The sequence below is a fragment of the Apiotrichum porosum genome (assembly GCF_003942205.1).
Source record: "Apiotrichum porosum strain DSM 27194 chromosome Unknown scaffold_1, whole genome shotgun sequence".
NCBI classification, from domain to species: Eukaryota; Fungi; Basidiomycota; class Tremellomycetes; order Trichosporonales; family Trichosporonaceae; genus Apiotrichum; species Apiotrichum porosum.
In genome coordinates, this window is record NW_021167108.1 from 1,114,504 (window position 1) to 1,132,550 (window position 18,047).

The 18,047-nt window shown below is 61.8% G+C and overlaps 3 protein-coding genes across 3 annotated transcripts; 2 read left to right on the forward strand and 1 right to left on the reverse strand.

The window, feature by feature from the left end:
• Positions 1 to 5,783: 5,783 nt before the first annotated feature.
• EHS24_000378 (uncharacterized protein) lies at positions 5,784 to 8,542 on the forward strand (the record flags this gene model as incomplete). Its single annotated transcript, XM_028616211.1, has 2 exons — positions 5,784 to 6,922; positions 6,997 to 8,542. 2 exons carry the CDS (start codon positions 5,784 to 5,786, stop codon positions 8,540 to 8,542), a joined length of 2,685 nt encoding a protein of 894 aa, XP_028480068.1.
• Positions 8,543 to 9,430: 888 nt separating this feature from the next.
• EHS24_000379 (uncharacterized protein) lies at positions 9,431 to 11,738 on the reverse strand (the record flags this gene model as incomplete). The annotated part of the gene is made up of 2 exons (XM_028616212.1): positions 9,431 to 9,464; positions 9,958 to 11,738. The coding sequence occupies 2 exons, from the start codon at positions 11,736 to 11,738 to the stop codon at positions 9,431 to 9,433; spliced, it is 1,815 nt and encodes a 604-aa protein (XP_028480069.1).
• Positions 11,739 to 14,980: 3,242 nt separating this feature from the next.
• On the forward strand, positions 14,981 to 15,986 carry RAS2 (Ras GTPase ras2; the record flags this gene model as incomplete). Its single annotated transcript, XM_028616213.1, has 5 exons — positions 14,981 to 14,983; positions 15,044 to 15,118; positions 15,204 to 15,321; positions 15,448 to 15,481; positions 15,551 to 15,986. 5 exons carry the CDS (start codon positions 14,981 to 14,983, stop codon positions 15,984 to 15,986), a joined length of 666 nt encoding a protein of 221 aa, XP_028480070.1.
• Between the last annotated feature and the right edge of the window lie 2,061 nt (positions 15,987 to 18,047).

Sequence of the window (18,047 nt, forward strand, 5' to 3'; positions counted from 1 at the left end):
TTGGGCGATTCTCGATTCGTGGCAGCCACGGCCATGACCTATTCGCATATTCGCAGTCCTGCGACCTGCGTGTGCACACCCCGCCTCCCCGCCTCCACCCGCCTCCCGAAGGGGTGCAGCACCACCGTGTTTCTGGATTTTTTCTTCTGGGTTTGGTTTGGGGGCTCAGTCATGCTCAGTCACCGACAGAGGCGCGGCGGCGCCTGTGTGGCGCGCGCATGGCGGCGCGATGGCTGCCCAATGCCCCGGACGCCTGCACGCCTGCACGCCTGGGCCGGACGCCACGCCACGGCTGGGCCAAGGTCCTTCATGCGTGTGCCCAGGAGCCAGGTGCAGCCGGTGCAGGTGCCAGCGCCACGAGGGGGTGTCATGGATGTGCTGCATGTGCTGGCCGTGCTCGGCTGGGTGGTGGAGATGGCGAAGTGGGAGCATGGATGCGGTGTGGGATTATGTGGTGAGAGACAACGACAGAGGTGTGGACGTGTAGTCGTAGTGGCCGTGGGTGCCACTCTTGTGCACGCACGTTTGACGTTTGACAATTGACGTCGGTCCGAAGCACACGGCATCCATTCCGCAAACTTGGTTAAGAGTGGATGGGGCACCGCGAGCGTAATGGCCGTTAGCCGTTTAGCTGGCAGGTGGCCAGGTGGGTTTGTGGTCAGCTGGCCACAGCTGGAATGACACGCAGCAGCGCCGCCGAATGGCCATCCCAGCGATCGATAGCGCCATACCGTCATGTAATGACACGACTGCCACCAAAAAAACAACCTCGCTCGAGACGTCGTCGATGTCCGTTTTTGGACCACGGCCAGCCACTTGCGCAATATGAGTTGCTGACGTCAGAGGGTCGCCGGGTGACAGTGGCCGGGCCACGTCGACCGTGCGTCAGCTGGGCTGTGGCAGGTGTCTTTGCGTCGGAGCGGCACAGCAACTGTGCACCATGGCACCGGCACACGTGTGATCCGTGCCAAGGGCCAGGGGGAGCCAGCTGGCTAGCTGTGGCAGGATGTCATGGTATATGCCCCGGGCTTGTACCATTTGAACTGACACGCGTCCATCCATGTTTTCTACTCTGCACACAGCTACAGTCCACTGAGCTACTGAGCTACTGGCGATTCCAGTGGTAACTTTTTAGACCCCGGGCGATCACTTGACCACTTTGTGTGGGGTTGTTGCAGATTGGGTTGGCTGGGGACACGGGGTACGCCGAGTGCCTCACTAGCTCTCACTGGATCACTGGCCGCTAGGCCTCCAGGTTATATTTGGTGATGCCGCGGGGTTCGGGCAAGCGGGTCTTCGCTTCTGCGTGTTAACGGCATCTGCAATATACGGGGCCTAAGGGGTTCCACAGCGGGGGCACGCTGCACCAAGGACGCGTCTTACACCACACACAGATCCCCCATCGTCCATAGAGTTTGTTCGTTTCTGGCTGCTCTGATGCTCTGGCGTTCTGGCGTGTTGGCGCCCGGCGCTGTGGGCGGTCCGGTGCGCAGCGGAGAACAGCGCGACGAACACGAACAGGAGGGACGGTGGCGCTGGGTAGCTCCAGAGGGCCAGAGACACAGCCTCTTGCACGCATTCTGCGCACTCACACAACGCTCACACACGCGTTCCCGGTATGGGCGTATGGGCACATGGGCATGTGACGCTCCGCCATGCGCGGCGTGCGTGCCAGGCATGCCATGGCCGCTGGCCGCTGGGCCGCTGTGGCTCTCATCATCTCACAGGCCACAGACGCCTCCGTATACGCCGTGCCCAGACCCCTCCCGGGCCTGCGGGGCCTGCGGGCCTGTGGCCTGTTGGCGACTCTCATGCACTGCCACGCATGGCCATCACAGCGGCTACAGTGCGCAGTGGCCTGTGGGACCCCATCTCGGCCCCGTGTTTCCGCTGGGAGCCTGGGGGGTTGAGGCAGGGGGAACAAGCTTTCAGGCCGGCCGACGCACGACGCGTCGTGGGTGGGTTTGTCTGGAATGTGAGCGTGTAACGCGTCTCTTTTTTTGCCTCGTTTCTCATGGCATGCTAAAAAGTTGTGGGGCAACAGGATAAGTACGGGATCTCCAAGTTGTGCGGCAGCGGCCAGCGATGTGTGTGGGTGTGAGAGTATAATTTGGGCTGGAATTGGGCAGAGAGGGTGATACATTCAATGTCTTGGGCCTTGGCAAAAGGTCCTCTCCCTGTGCACTCAAGGGAAGAGAGGGGGGGCCCGCGGTGGTGGCTTGGGCAGGCGGGATGGCGTGGGAACACGCGTAGAAATCGCAAAAAGGGATATGATGCCATGACGCTGCGTGCACGCGCGTTTGAATGGGGGGCCTGCTGGCCTGCTGGCCTGCATGGCCTGCATGGCCTGTGCTCCCTGTGTCTTCCCTACTCCCACAGCGCACACAATGTTGGATCCTGTGTCGTCGTCGTCCCGAGTGAGGCGGCGGCGGCCTTGCCGTGTCGTACTCTCTCTCCTGCCCCCAATGGCCAATGTGTCGCTCTTCCGCGTGCGGCACTGCACTAGGCATATGCTGTAATGCATCAGGGTGAAGCTGCGGCACTGGCAGTTGGGCTGTTCTGGCTGTGTGTGGGGGTGGCATTCAACTCATATTCCCAGTCCATCCATCATCATCACACGCGCGCGCGCGTGTACACGCTACTGCTTCTTCTCTCCATATACTACTCCAATACTACTACTCTCGTTCTCCGACCCCACACAGGTGGCGCATCGGGCATACGTAGCAGCACACTTTGTCCCTCCTCCGACAGACCCGACCACACCCGTTTCCCCTTCTCGCGGCGCCGAGAACCCATCTGGTTGCTGCAGCCGCCGCCGTTCTCTCTTCGAACCACGCCAGCCAGCGAACAACCCGTCAGACGGGCCTTTGCGTCCTTCCTTCCATACCGACGACCACTTGCCCACTTGCAAAACGGTCACACACTCACACCCACTGTCCCCCCCCCCCCCCGCCCAAACGACCCAACGACCTCTTCCTGGATCCTGGCCGAAGCATTGTTCTTGCACAGAACCATCCCACGGTCTCGAAACACAAGAAGATCCCACGGCCTGAAAAAAAGAGACCCTGGGTCCGGCCTGTACCTGTGGCCAGTGTATCAGTGGCCTCCCCCAGTGGTGGTTGCAACACCGATCTGTTTTCCGACGCCTGTTGGCCTGTTGCGCTTGCGCCTGTACCTAGCAGCTAGTGAGTTTTGTGTGGCGAGTGAACGACGGCCTGGGATAGAGAGACGAGGAGATGCGCACGCACACACATGCATAGCGCATTGCCGGGCAGGAGCGAACGGCGGCCGGTGTGTGGGCTTTGGACGGGGGGTGTTTGGGTGTGTGTGACACCATTGTTCTCTCTGTGCACCGCAGGGCATTTGACGATCGCCTGGGCATGGCTTCACGGCCACCACCACGCCACCACCCGAGAGAGTAAGAGAGGAGCCAAAAAAAAACGCCTTCCCTTGGCTGTACCACCCGCAGTGCCTCAATCGGCGCCGGTATCTGCCGACCCTGGGTGTCTCTCTCTCTCCAAGCCCCCCATCTCCCATCTCCATCATATCACAGCGGCAGCAGCACAGAGCGAGAGAGACAGAAAGAGAGTGCACCAGGTCTCACACATTAGCAGAGCAGACAGCAGACAGCGCGGCACAGCTGGAACAAGAAAGACAAGGGCAGAGAGAGACGCACACACAAGAGACACCCACAACTCTACCATCTACTGCATACACTGTCTCGACCACTACACAACCCGAAAAGAAAAAAAGAACCCAGAACACACACACGCAGTGGTTCTGATCTTCCACTCTTGTCGACGCACCACCGTCTCCCCCCTCCCCGCTTCCCTCGCAGACTACAGCACATCGTGTTCACGTCTATCTACTCGCTGCCCCACACCGCCCCCTTTATCTACACACCCAACCCCCCGCCTCCACCTCTCTCCATCCCTCCCTCCCCCACTTGCACCAACTGGCACCACCCTTCTGTGCCAAAAGGTCATTGCAGGTGCCAACGTTTCGGCCTGATCTTCTTCGACCGACACACCCACCGATCTATCGACGTGCACACGTTTTCTGACCGCGTCCACTGCGTCGTCGTCGTTACTCGGGACGGAAAACGAACGCGTCCTTTTCACGGACGGCCGCTCCCGGAGTCGCTCGGTTGCAATTAGGTGAGTGACATCATGCAGGCCCAGGGCCGAGCGTCGCGTCCCCTCGTCCTCTCCCCCCCGGTCGCCATCGCCGTGCATGTCCTGCACTATGTGTCCTGCATGTTCTGCCGGCCCCGCCGCCGCGGCCTTTACAGGCCCCGCTAGGCCGCTAGCACACGTCGCCGGCGGCAGCGTGTACAAGTGTGCCAGAGTACCAGAGTGGGACGGCGAATTTGGGTGGAAACGTTTCTCGTCGTGAATTGGCAGAGAAAAGGATGATTTCTCACCGGTTTATCAGCGATCACAGCAGCGTCGTCACCCCCAGTGCACGCGTGCCGTGACTCCAGTCTATCTGCTGCTTGGGGCAAAGGCCGCCAAGTAATACACACCACTTGTTGCATTGCGAAGCAACAGCCGTTAGCGTACTTTGCACGTTGTTCAGCACCCATCTGCTGGTGAGTACGGCATTCCGTGGTTGTACCTTCGTGTGTCCCGGACAATAGGAGAGTGCAATTGCAAAAGCAGAGGCAAGACACATGTGGGCGGCAACGTCTCTCGGGGGGCCTACCCACCTCACACACGGGAGGGAGAGGAGCCGTCCGCGAACGGCACACCGCTGTGCCGCGTTGCCCCGCCCCGCCCTTTGTACGCATATGTGCGCGGGGCAATGGACCCACAACCTCTGTGTGTGTGCGATGGGCCGAATTTTGTGTCCCCCACACCATACGTATGAGCCCGCCCCCCCCACCATCCCCACATTCCCTCATTCACATTCATTCACACACCATCCTTCCTATCCATCCATTATCCACCATGTCGTCGTCTACATACAGCACCCCCCGCTTCCCTAGTCGCAACGTATTGAGCTGACCGCATCGTCCCCCGCTCCTCACCTGTTTGCACCTTGTTCTTTCCCGCCACCGCTCGTCTTTCCCATCACCCCGCCGCGCGTGCGCCTGGACCGCATCCACTCCCTCCCTTGCCTCTGTTTGTCGGCGCCGCCCCCTCCCTCCCTCCCCTGTCGGCCGACATCGACGCACAACACTACACAGAGCACGAGCATCGTATCCGCTTCCCAGACAAAGGGTAGCAGACACCCCCTCGGCTCGACCTTGTCTTCAACTCACTCTCTCTCTTCTTCATCGAGTCGGCTTGCAAGCCACGCTCGTACTCCTCAAACTCCACATCCTTATCTCTCTCCCGGCCCTATAGTAAGTTCCTGCGCTGTGGCTTGCCGTGTTCTCTTCCCACGCCACTTGCACCCCTCCCTCCCTCACCCCGTGCTCCGCCTCGGAGTACACTCCCAAGAGTGGGCCCACTTGCACCGCGCATGGCGTGCGCGGTTGCTTGTTTGGCTGCCCCTCGCCACTCTGGGCCGAGGGACGATGGGCTTTCCCCGACAAACCATCCCCCCCATCGGTTGGCGTTTGAACAGCGTGTTGGGCTCCACAGCTCTCTCTCTATCTATTCTCAGCTGCCCACAATCCACAGCCTGGTCCCACGGGGCCTCGCTCTCCTCACACAGCCTTCTAAACTATCCCACACCACTTCGCTCCTCTCTCTCTCTCCCTCTCGCTCACTCGCTACCGTCTGCTGAAAAAGAGCACTGACCCAAAGCCAGATTGATCGGCACCCCCTCCCAACACAATGCCGTACGCCGAACCAACATCACCCAGTCCTAGCGACACTCTCAAGTCGCCACGGCCCTTGGTCATGGGCCCCGCGGGCGCCACTCACGACGGCAGCCCGTTCATTACCTCGTCGACAGGTCCCATGCCTGGCATTCCCCGACGCTCTGCGTCAACCAGCAGCAGCCCTCGCAAGAACCCCATTACATTCACTCCCCGGCATGTGGGACCAGTCGTGACTGGTGCCCTTGCAGCGATGCGTGCAGTGGAAAGCTTGCGGCGCCCATCCCCGCAGCCGTCGCAACCCGTCGGAGCCCTGGGCCTCAAGCTGCCTCACCACCACCACCACCACCAGTCGCCTCGTTCGGCTGGTGCCAACAGCTCCTCGGACTCGAGTGCCATCCTCACCACACCCGAGGACAACCACATCCCACTCCCATTGACGACGGCGGCATCACACTCTGGCCACTCGCCCCCCAAGATCTCCCTCTTGCAGCGGCAACGCCAGACGCGCCAGCGGGCGCTGTCCAACTCGTCCAACATTTCGGCTTCGTCCAACGACACGGCTCCCGCCTCCCCGCGACCCCACCACCAGATGGTGCGCAAAAAGTCTGGGGAGGTCGTCAAGTCGTCCCTCAAGCAGCGTTCCATGTCGACGCCCGACTTGGGGCGCGGGGAGGCCTCGTCGGATTCAAGCCCCGCCCACACACGGTCGTCACACAACTTGCGCGAGCGCACCAAGAGTGTGCGTTTTGACGACTTGGGCCTCGAGTCGGTCGTCGTCTTCCTCCGCGGCCAAAAGGTCACCGCCGTCTCCAAGGCGGCCGAGAACGGCGACGGACTGGCCGACGGCGAAGATCAGAGCGATACGGATCTGTCCGACTATGTCCACTTCCGCACCCGCCGCAGCGGTGCAGCTTCGCGTTCCGGTGGCGACGACAAGAACCCACAGATTCAGATCGAAACCCACACCACCGTCCCTCGTGTCCGCCTCGACTTTGGGCCTGGCACCGAGGGCCTGCTCAAGAACGAGTATGTCGTCCTGGAGCGTCTCGAGATGCAAAACGGCACCCCACTCATGATGCGCGGCACCGTGCTTGCCCGCAACATGGCCTTTGACAAATGGGTTGCCGTGCGGTTTACGCTCGATGGCTGGCAGTGAGTGACTCACCGACGTCATGGGACAGATTTGTTGAACAAGGGAGACAGTGTTGCTGACCACGTGAAAACAGGACTGTGTCAGAAGTGTCGGCGCAGCATGTGTGCCACATTCCGGCAGGCACCACCGGTGACGAGGGATGGGATCGATTCAGCTTTTCGGTCCGCCTCGAGGACTACAAGCGCAAGATTGAGGAGCGTTCCCTGCACCTCTGTGTGCGGTTTTCCGTCGACGGCCACGAGTGGTGGGACTCGAACGAGGGCAAAAACTACAGCGTCAGCTTCAAGCGCGCCATCGTCGTTCGCCCACCAGTGGCAGCGCCGGTACCCGCTCACGGCCCGTCGCTGTTTCAGTCGCCGCGCTGCGACTCGCCCCTCCCAGAGCACCCCCACCCACACTTGCGCCTCCTCCCTCGCACATCGCCGAGCCACGCCAAGAGTCCGCGCAACTGGATCTTCCCACGCACCGCCGCCGACAAGGTGGTCGAGCGCTCAGACTCTCCGCAGCTCAGCCCTCCGCCACCCGTGTCGTTCAAGCCCCCAGCACCACCGGACGTACACACGCATCTCCGCCTGAAGAAGTATTGCGCGCCGTCGCCGCCGCAGTCGCCGCCGAAGCGCATGCACCTTCCCCAGCTGCCTCCGCTTGTTCTATCCTTGGCTCCAGTCCGCGCTACCGCTACACCCGGCGGTTCCGGTTCCGGTTCCGGTTCCGGCGCCGTGCCGGTCGCGGCGCCGGCCATGGACCTCATCCACGGCCACCCCGCGACAACATGGTCGCCGCACGAGCGCAGCCACTCGTGGGCTGGCAAGTCGGGCGAGGCGTGGCAGCAGCAAAACGACAAGCAGTCGGCCAGTGACAATGACGAGTCTGTCGGCGGCGACTCGACGCCGCGTGCCGCGCGTGCCCGTTCCCCCGAGACGCGTGCGCCCGAAAAGGCCGACATGGCGTCGATGGTGGACAGCCCGGTCTCGATCACCAACACGTCGAGCTCGAGTGGCAGTGAGGACGAGACCGACAGGCCTGTGACGCTTAACCGCAGCACGGGCGACCTTCGTGCGCTCATCAACCAAGACGCCAGCAACGGACTCATGACACCGCCAAGCAGCAACCTCTCGTCCCCTCCCACCCCGAGCGCCGTCCTCCCCGGTCCCATGTCTCCCTCCATGTCCATGTCCACCGGCGACTCGTCCCCCGTCAACACCTTGATCTCGGGCTCGCCTGCCGAGAACGACAGCCTCGACGAGGCCCGAGGCCGCACCCTCAACGCAGCCACGTACCAGGAGTTTTTGGACAAGTTTTGCTTCTTCAAGTCTCCCCCCTCGGTAACCACTCCGCTCGAGGGGGTGAGTGCCTACACCCGCCCCAACTACATCTCCAACTCGGGCTACTCGTCGCCTTACTACGGCTACTTTGGTGCCCACGCCACCGCTACGCCGACGCAGCTCGCGCACGATGGCGCAGACGGCGGCTACCCCCTGGGCCAGTCGGCCAGCTCGACGGGCTCGGGAGCCACCCCGCGCGCGTCCCCGCCCACCCGCTCCCCGGCGTCCAACGCCTTCCCGCTGCCGTGCGACGCCAACACTGGCACAAGCGGCGTGCCCCTCACCACCGCGTGAACCCATCCTCCGCCATAATCCACCCCCCAACCCCTCCCGCCAGGCGCGGGAGCGGCCCCCCTATAGACTCGCTCGAGAATACGAAATATACGTGCACACTGCAAGAACTGCTCCCTGCTTTCACTTCACTTCACCACTTCATCACGCCACATCACACACACTTCCACCACCACCACCACTTGTATCCACCCACATAGCACCTACACCCACCCCTATTGCCAAGGACTGTCTCAAGAAGAGCGAGAAATACGCGACATCGCAAGCCCGCCAAGCAAAGCAAAGCAAAGCAGAGAATACGAAAGACAGAGAGAGAGAGGAAGAGAATCGAGAATTTGTGACACCGAGAAACGCATCGGTTTTATTTTATTGTCCCACACCCACACCCATACCCCCCCCCCACCCGACCCCTACGCTCCCCCGCGCGCGCACAAAACCGGTCTGTATCAAAAGGCGTCACAAATGCGCCAAGGTGTTCTTTATATGCATTAGGAATTTTCGCAGAACTGGGGTTGCATGGAGGTTGTGCGACGTGGGCGGGGAGGGAGGAAAGGAGGCAAGGAGGTAAGGAATCGGGGATGCGGATGTGTGCGCTCTCGAGCACGAGGCGCGGGCGACTGACCAAGCTTGTACATTGCGTCAGTCCAGGACGCTGGCATTTGTCCCGCGACAGTGAAAGTATCAGACCATGACGGGCGGGAGAGCTGGTGGCCTTGGGCTGCATGACGGAACGAGGCGACGGGGAAAATGGGCCAGTAAAGGAACGGGCATCATTTGTACATTTATATTCCCAAACGACGGTGAATGTCAAGACGCTGTCAATCCAGTCGAGGTGCGCTCTGCGTTATATTCACCTCTCAGAACTAGCCAGGCCCCCTGCCACGGTGTGGCTTATAGGGAGAGTGCTTGAGAGTCGTTGCGGGGACTAGAAAAAAATAAAAATGACACGTGAAGAAAACAAAAGAAAAAAAGAACAGGAAAAAGAACATATGAATACATCGGCCCGCCGGGCTCTCTATACTACTCCTACTCGCTACTCGCTATACTCCTGGCCACCAGCACCACCGGGACCACCGGGACCACCCTGGTTCTGGTTCTGGTTCTGGTTCCAGTATCCGCCCGCCTGGGCCTGCTGCATCTGCTGCATCATCTGGTACTGCGCCGCGGCGGCGAAGCGGGGGTTGATCGCCGGCGCGTTGCCCTGGTCTTGCTGCTGCTGGTGCTGCTGTGGCGGTTGCTGGTGCTGGTGCTGTTGCTGTTGCTGGAAGCCATAGCCCATGCCCATGGGCATCCCCATCGGCATGCCCATCATGAGCGGCATGCCCATGCCCATGCCCATGTTCATGTTGCCCATGTTGCCCATGTTCATGCCGCCCATGTTCGCGTTCATGCCCAGCTGCGGCTGCTGCGGGCTGTACCCGGCCGGCTCGTATGCCTGGTACTCGTTGCCCTGCGCGTGCACGCCCGCGGCACTGGCCTGGTTGCCGGCCCACGCCGCGCCCGGGCGCTGCGGGAGCGGGTGTGGCGAGTTTGCGTTCGAGTTTGCGTTTGCGTTACGCCCAGGACCGGGCGTGCGTCCTTGTCCGCGACCGCGGCCGCCGCCGCGGGCGTTATCCCGAGCAGCGCCGCCCCGTCCTCCGCGGCCTGCGATGCGGCGGTCACCGCCTGCACCGCCGCCTGCGCCGGCGCCGGCGCCCGTTCCGGGCCCGGACATGTCGTCGTAGCTGACCAGCGCGCGGTGCGACGCCGTGGACATTGTGCTCCCGGCGTCGCTCATACCGTCCCACCTGTCGTCGTCGTCGCCGCCGTGCAGCGAGGCCATGTCGTCGTCGCCAGCATAGTCAAAGTGCGGGCGGGCAGGGAGCGGGTGCGCGGCCCCCGGGTGGCCCGAGGACGGCGCCAGGGACGGTGCGCGGCTGCCACCACGCTTCTTCTGCTTGCGCTTGCGCTTGGACGCGGCCTCGGCCTCGTCGTCGCTCCACTCGACCTCGTCGTCGCCGACCTCTTCGTCAAACACGTTCGAGGCGTCGGACGCGAACCGCGGGTCCCGCACGGCATGCATGTCCACAAACTTGCGGTACGTGGCGGCAGCCGGGTAGTAGATCTTGGTGCCGGTGGCGAGGTCGCTGGCGGAAGGGTACGGGTATGGCGGGGGAGGGAGACGGAGCGAGTAAAAGGGCGAGGTGAGCGGGCCAAACGTCTCGCACACGGTGCCGAGGATACGCCGGTCAGACAGGCAGAGGACCGAGCCCTCCTCGAGCCAGCCCTCGCCGGGAGCCTGCATCGCGCGGATGACAATGGTGCCCGCCGATGAAAACTTGGGGATCGTAGTGGTTGGCGCGGCAGGAGTGGCGACCTCGCCGTCGGGCGTGGCGGCGGCCTCGCTCGTGGCCTCCTTGTCCTTCTCGGCCTTCTTGGCCAGCCACGTCTCCACGGCCTTCTCCTTCATCCAGCTCACGACGTCGCCGGCAATGATGAGCTGCACGTCCTCGGGGAGCGCATTGACAGGCGGCTGCGCGACGGGCGGCAGGGGCTGCTCGTGCACACTCATGATCACGCCGCCGCCCGCACCTCCCTCGCCTTCGCCCTCGTCCTCGCTGTCGTCCATAAACTCCATGCCCGTGCGCGCAAACAGGTCGTCGAGGTCGGATCCAGAGTCCGAGTCGCTGTCGTCGTCGCTTCCGGCGCCGGCGGCCGCCGTGCCCATGAACCGGTCCAGCTCCGACTTCATCTCGGCGTGCTCCTCCGCCGTCATGGGTTTATCGGGGACGCGGTCTCCGTCGTCGCTGTCGTCGTCGTCGGAGGACGACTCAAACTCCGAGCTGGAGTCCGAGTCGGCGGCGTCCACGTCCATCGCGCGCGCCTGCTTCTTGGCCGCGAGGCTCGCCTCGACCTCGCGCCGCTTCTCAGCAGCAGTCATGGCCAGCGGCGGGAGCGCGCCCACGACCTCGCCGGCGTCGACCATCTGCTGGATGAGCGCCAGGTCAGACACCACCTCGGGGACGGGCGGCGCCGCAAAAGTGGAGGTTGCGGTCGGGGTGGGTGGTGGCGGCATGGCGGCCGACGCGGCGGCGGCGGCCGAGAGCGGTGTAGTGGCCGGGGGAGGAGCGGCGGCGGCGGCGGCAGCGACCTGCGCCTGCGCAATCTCGTGCGCCGGGTCGATGGCGAGCTCGATCTCCGTGTCCGAGTCGTGGTCCATGGTGGTTGTTTGGGATGTGTGAGAGGAACGACCCACAGCCAAATACGTCAACAGTTCCCGGGTGTGGCCCAAAAGAATTCTTTACCCCGTGGGGACGCGAAATTATAAACGGGGGGCGGGAATAATAAAACGGTGGAGGCAACGGTCATGGAAGTTTGATTCCGTCAACACGGTTCTGAGACGGTCAATTGTCACGTGACTAAATTTTCCGACTACGATCCGGTGGGCATTATGTAACGCTCTTGGCACCACTTCGTGGCACCCGTGCCGCAGACCAGATATCCACTGGCCAGTGAACAGGAGTAGTGATGCTCTTTCTGCTTCTTGCTCCACTGCGTTCTCGCAGAGAAGAGATCCCGAACGGTATACCTGTCCGGGTGATCGGGGCCAAAGAACTAGGCTCTAATTAGGTTGACATGGCTCACAGCGGTATCCCGCTGTGAGTAGTGCCCAACTTTTAGACCCGGTAATTACCCCACCCAATGTATCCTACACGTCTTACACTCGCGCGACTCTTTTGACCTCTTGCTTTGCCGGTTGTTGAAGTTCCCAGTTACACCGGGCCGGCGGCCCCCGTCGGCACGGCTGGCTGGCCGGCTGGCTTGATGGCCAGCGGCCACCAGTTGGTGGCTGCGCCTCACGGGCCCTTGGTGCCCGACCAACCGTGCCCCCCGCTCGCCGCTCGCCGCTCGCCGCTCACCGCTCTGCTGTGTGCCGATGCACGACTTGTGGGTGTTCGTCAGACGATCAGACAAAGCGTGCGTGTTCACGTAAGCCTCGGCCACACACCCCAAGACTCAGGCACGCACGACGACCCCCTCTCCCCCGGGTTATGCACTCGACTCGCAAGTGGAGAGAGGTGGGGAACGTGTGTTCGGGAGTTTAACGTCAGAGGAGTCTCCATGAGCGTGTGTGTCCTTTTGTTGGCATGTTGGCATTTGTGGGACAGTTGGCTGGCCATGGCTCGCTGGCTGTCTGAAACGGCAGGAACAAAGACTGCCGCTGCCACTGCCGTGCTGAGCTTGGCCCAGACCCCAGTCGTGCACGGCAACATGCGGCCACATCCACATGCCACACCCAGATCAACGTCACGGGCGGCGGCGGCGTCTAGAGGCCTAGAGCTAGAGGCCCAGAGGTCGGCGTGATGGAAAACGCGGGGGCCAGGGTTCTTCTCGATTGTATTTTTTTTTATGCTCACCTGAGCGCGCGCGCATGGCGCATCTTGCGGCACAGAGACACACCGTGTTCCGAGGTGGCCAGGTGGCTGCAGGTGGGCCAGGTGCCCGGGGTGCCGCTGTGTCGGAACGCGGTGTTGAGTCTTTGCCTGTGCCTGCGCGCCGGCCCATCCGCGTCGGGCGGGTGCGAGAGGTGGCGAGAGGTGACTGACCCCCCCCCCACCACCGTCCGGGTCCTCTTTCGCGTTTGATGTCTCCATAGTTTGCGATCCGATCAGCGGCCAGCGATTGCGAGTGCAAGGCACACTGCCCAAAGACAGACTACACACTTAGGAAGGAGCGCGGCGACCTGAACAGAGACCCCACGGCATGTTTTGGCCGGTGTTATCTTGGCCAAGACCCTCCCACGCACGCGCGGCAGCGGTCGTTATCCTGCAAGTGTGGTATGTAACTCGGCAAGTGCGCAGTTCGAGTTTGCCAGCAGCGGCCAGCACGCGGTGGGTGCGACGGCCGACTTTTACCCGACAACAGGACAGCACGGACACCAAGAATCGACGACCTGATGGAACTGCCTCACCATACCGCTCTTCCCTCTCTCTCAGTGTCCCCTTCATTCCCCCCACCCCCTAACTTCTAACACTTTTGCTCTGGTGGCACAGACCGCCAGTAGCGCCTAGTCGCTGGGCGCGACCTGATTTGTACATGCCGTACCGCAGCAGGAATGCAAAGCATGTGGCACGGGCGCTCTGGAGGGACTGGCACGTTGTGGTGTTGCATGTGGTATGTGGTCGCCGCGTCTCCCCCATTCTCTCACCCCCCGTGGGGGAAGAACCCCGTAACGATGCGGAACAGCCGGCTGTGGGCGTTTTTTTGACGCCGACACTCGAGGGAGTAAGAAGAGCGCGAGAGCGAGAGCGAGAGAGAGACGCCGAGAGCGCGAGTTCTGGCGTGCTGGGCAAAAGCTTCCTTCTTCTTGTTTGGGCAACAACAGAAGAAGGGGGGGTGACGCACGCTTCCGTGTGGACCACCACTGCTGCTGCTGCTGCTTGCAGTGGGATGTAAGTTGCTGGGCACTGTGTGCATGTGTGCATAAGGAGGCGAGCCACAGGAAGGCCAGGACGACGCGGATTTTTGTGCTCTCTTTTGTTGCCTGACGACGGCCGACGCGATTGCCTGTGTGAGAGGGATGAAGACTTGCCGTAAGGAGACGAGGGAGAGCGAGGGGAGAGGGGGTACAGGATGTTAGCGACGGCAAAGGTGGGGAGCCGGCGGCGGCGGTGAGGTGGGTGTGCGTGGATGGGATGGCATATGGGATGGAGGTGTGGCCCCTGACAGGTTGGGGAGAAGGGGCTTTTTTTCACCCAAAAGGGCGGCAACGGGGGTGGGGGCTCTGGCACACGGGAACGAAAGAGAGCGAGCGAGCGATCAAAGCGCACACGCTGGCAGTGCGCACGCGCGTGCGTGCGTGGACACACAGGATGGAAATGTGTGGATGGAGGCATATGCATGCATGTATGTGTGTGTGCATATGGCAATGCAGGCAGAAGCAGAAGGGGAAAAGGGAATGCAGAGAGAAGGCCTGGCGACACTGGACTGTTAAGGCGGGAGCAGTGTGTGTGTGAGTGTAATAGCAAGGGAACCCACCCGCGGCCACCACCACCGTCACACCCCCCGTCATTGCGATCACTGTGCGCGCATTAATCCCCGTTCTTTGCCATCCAAACCATCACACACACGTCCTGCATATCCCCCCCATTCACTCGGTCCACCGCGACACCACATCCACACCACCACATCCACCACAACCACCACCACCCAGCGGGCATCCCTCCCGACATCCACACCCTCCCCTCCCCCGTCCCCCATCACCCTCCCCCCCCTCTCTCCGCCTCACACCCGGCTCACCCACCACCCATCACTCACCCATCCTCCCTCACACCAACCACCTCCCCCCCTCACCCCTCCCACTGGGACGCCACTCGGCACATCGTCGCCGCCTTCCACCCAACGCACCAACCCCCATCCAACACCCCCCTGCTCCCGCCGCCTGCCCCCGCGCATCTCAACATGGTGGGTCCCCCCCCCCCTCCCTCTCTCGTGCCCGCAGAGCATCCCGCTGACAGACTCCAGTCGGCATCGCGCATGGTCTTCAAGATCACCGTCCTCGGCGACGGTGGTGTTGGTAAGACAGCACTCACAGTCCAGGTGCGTCTCCTAGAACCAAGTTCACCATCACCACCACCCCCGGCAACCATTGATCACCGGTGGCCTGTGCTGACCTCGCGTGTAGTTCACCATGTCCTCGTTTGTCGAGACCTACGACCCTACCATCGAGGACTGTTATCGCAAGCAGTGGGTGGTCGACGAACAGCCCTGCTTGCTCGAGGTCCTCGACACGGCCGGACAAGGTACGTAACAGTTGCTTTGCCGCACCGCGCGGTGCGGGTGGCGTCGTGTCATGGTGTGCACTGCACCTCATGCGTCAGCACTTGGGCGCCCGCGCTACTGCCGTCAATGCTGACACCTATCTGCAGAGGAGTACACGGCTCTCCGGGATCAGTGGATCCGGTAAGTTGATACGCGTTTTCCCTCCCTCCCTCTCTCCAGTGGGAGACCAGTCCGCTGACAGCATCGCAGCGATGGTGAGGGCTTCATTGTCGTCTACTCGATTGCATCCCGGTCAACGTTCGACCGCGTGGAGAAGATTGTCGAACGTGTCATGCTGGTCAAGGAGGAGGCGACGCACGCAGCTTCCGACCCCTACGGCCGTTCACCAGCCGCCCGTGCCCCGCCTAGTGCGGTTCGTGCACGCACACCCATTGTGATTGTCGGCAACAAGCGCGACCAGTTCAACGACCGCGAGGTGTCTACAGAGGAAGGACGCGCGCTCGCCCAGCAGCTCGGATGCGAGTTCTTCGAGACCTCGGCCAGGCTTAACCAGAACGTCGAGCCGGCATTCAAGGCGCTCGTCCGCCAGATCAAGATTGCCAAGCGTGGTCCCGAGGCCGCACCGACAGCGTCTGGCGCGCCCTCACCCAAGCAGAAGAAGCACAAGAAGTGTGTCGTGTTGTAAACACACTCTCGCAACCGACCTACCAACCTCCTCCTCCTCCTCCTCCCCCCTCTTTTTTATGTCGGCCGAACTCTGCCGGCGCGCGCATACGGGATGGCGTGCACACACTATGAGTCAACCAACAACTACTGGCTGTCGACAACGACTACTACCAAAACGACTGCGATACCCGCACTCCTCACGACACTCTCTCCTTCCCTCTCTCTTCTCTCTCTCTCTCTCTCTCTCTCTCTCTCTCTCTCTCTCTCTCTCTCTCTCTCTCTCTCCTCTTTCGGCTTATCTGCGCGCGAGACTTGTGTGAATCTAGACTTCTGGGACCTGGGCAAACTTACAGCATACTCTATGCATCGTCGGGCGGTGAGCCTGGCGGCTACTCTTCGAACGAATCGGCGTGGACGGACAGGCGAGCATGGTGTCCACGCCATTGCTGCCAGCATTCACAACTTTCTCTCGCACAGACAATCTTCCTTCCACTGATCCGGCAAACGATATGACCACCAGCAGCAACGCAAGCAGGACGGGCTCTGTACTGACGCACCTCTAGAGCCCTCGCCACCTCGGTGGGTGCCGCGTGCCGCGTGACCGAGTGACCGAGTGACTGATCCGAACGCACCGGGCGGCGCGCCAAGAGGCGCCTCTATCGCAGGCAGGGTATTGCTCACTGCCGCTTGCCCACCACCACCACCACCACCACGCAAACGCACCAAAAAAGCCTTGGCGGTGGCGAGGGCCAAGGAAAAGAAGATGTCAATGGATGGGAGGCAACACGGTCCTGTGCGAAACGACAATCGCCGCGTGAATGCACGCATTTGTCTGAAATGCCCATCCATGTCCATCGCCATCGCCATCGCCATCGTCATCGTCATATGCCCATGTCCATGTGTATGCCATCGCCGTTGTACCTGCTGATCTGCACCCTCACACACCACCTCACTCAAGCACGCGCGCGGCACGGCCAGTGGCTCGTGGCGCTTACACCGGCGCTGGGCGTGGCCGTGGGTGTGGGCGTGTATGTTGGTCCTTTGAAATCGGCGTTGCTTGTGCGAGTCTGGATCACGGCACTGGACACGCGTCCACAGTGCGCGTGATGGCTGTGGGTGACAACAAGGCAACAGGCCGGCAACAAGGCTACGGACACAGGTCTGGGGATCGTTCAGCCGCGGACACTCCTACCTCTTATCACTTTGTGTGTGAGTGTGGACGGACGGGAGCTGCAGGCCATCTCGCCGTGGCAGCGCAGCAGTGCGACCCTCGGCACCAACAGCCACCCACGCACCACTACATACACCCCTCACAACGAGCTATTCAAAATACCGAAAACAGCACCCACGCACACCCCACCCACCCAAAAAAAAAACGATCTAGAATCCAAGAGGGCCTCCATCTCGCCAATCGAGGGTGGCGCGGCGTCGACGTTCCCGAGGCTTCCATGCCGAATGGAGCAACCGGGGTCCTGTCGGCTGTCGGCGAAAGCGTGGCCGTTCCGCAAGGCCCCAAAGACCGTGGCCGTAAAAGGCTGTAAGGGTCCCGCACATTCGCATGGAAGCGTACGCACGCTGGTACGCTGGCTTGCCTCATGTAGAGATAAACACCGACTGGCAACTACTTGTGGCCTGTTTTGGGCTGTTGGGCTGTGGGCCTGTGGGGGCGGTTTGGGGGTGTGCTGGACGTGCGGAAGCATGCAGAGCGTGCGCCGATTGTCTGATCTCTTGCTTGTTCGGCTACCATCGTTGGTATCCTGAGTCTGGCATACCACGGTCGCTAGCGTGTTGGGCTCTTGGGAAAGCGCGCGCCCAGAGTAGAGTGTGGCGATCGTGCTCGATCGTATATCGTGGCGAATTGCCGACCCGCCAATCCAGGTCCCCCGCCAAAATGGCCCACGCTCGCGATAGCAGTTTTGGAATGGTGGGGCAGAGACCAAACACACGTCGGCATTCTCGCCGAGAGTAACATGGCATGCGTCAAGATATCATGGCATCATTGTAGACGAAACTGGAACTCCCATTGGCGGTGTTCGTGTGCGTGTGCGTGTGCGTGTGCGTGCGGTTGTCCGCCATCGTC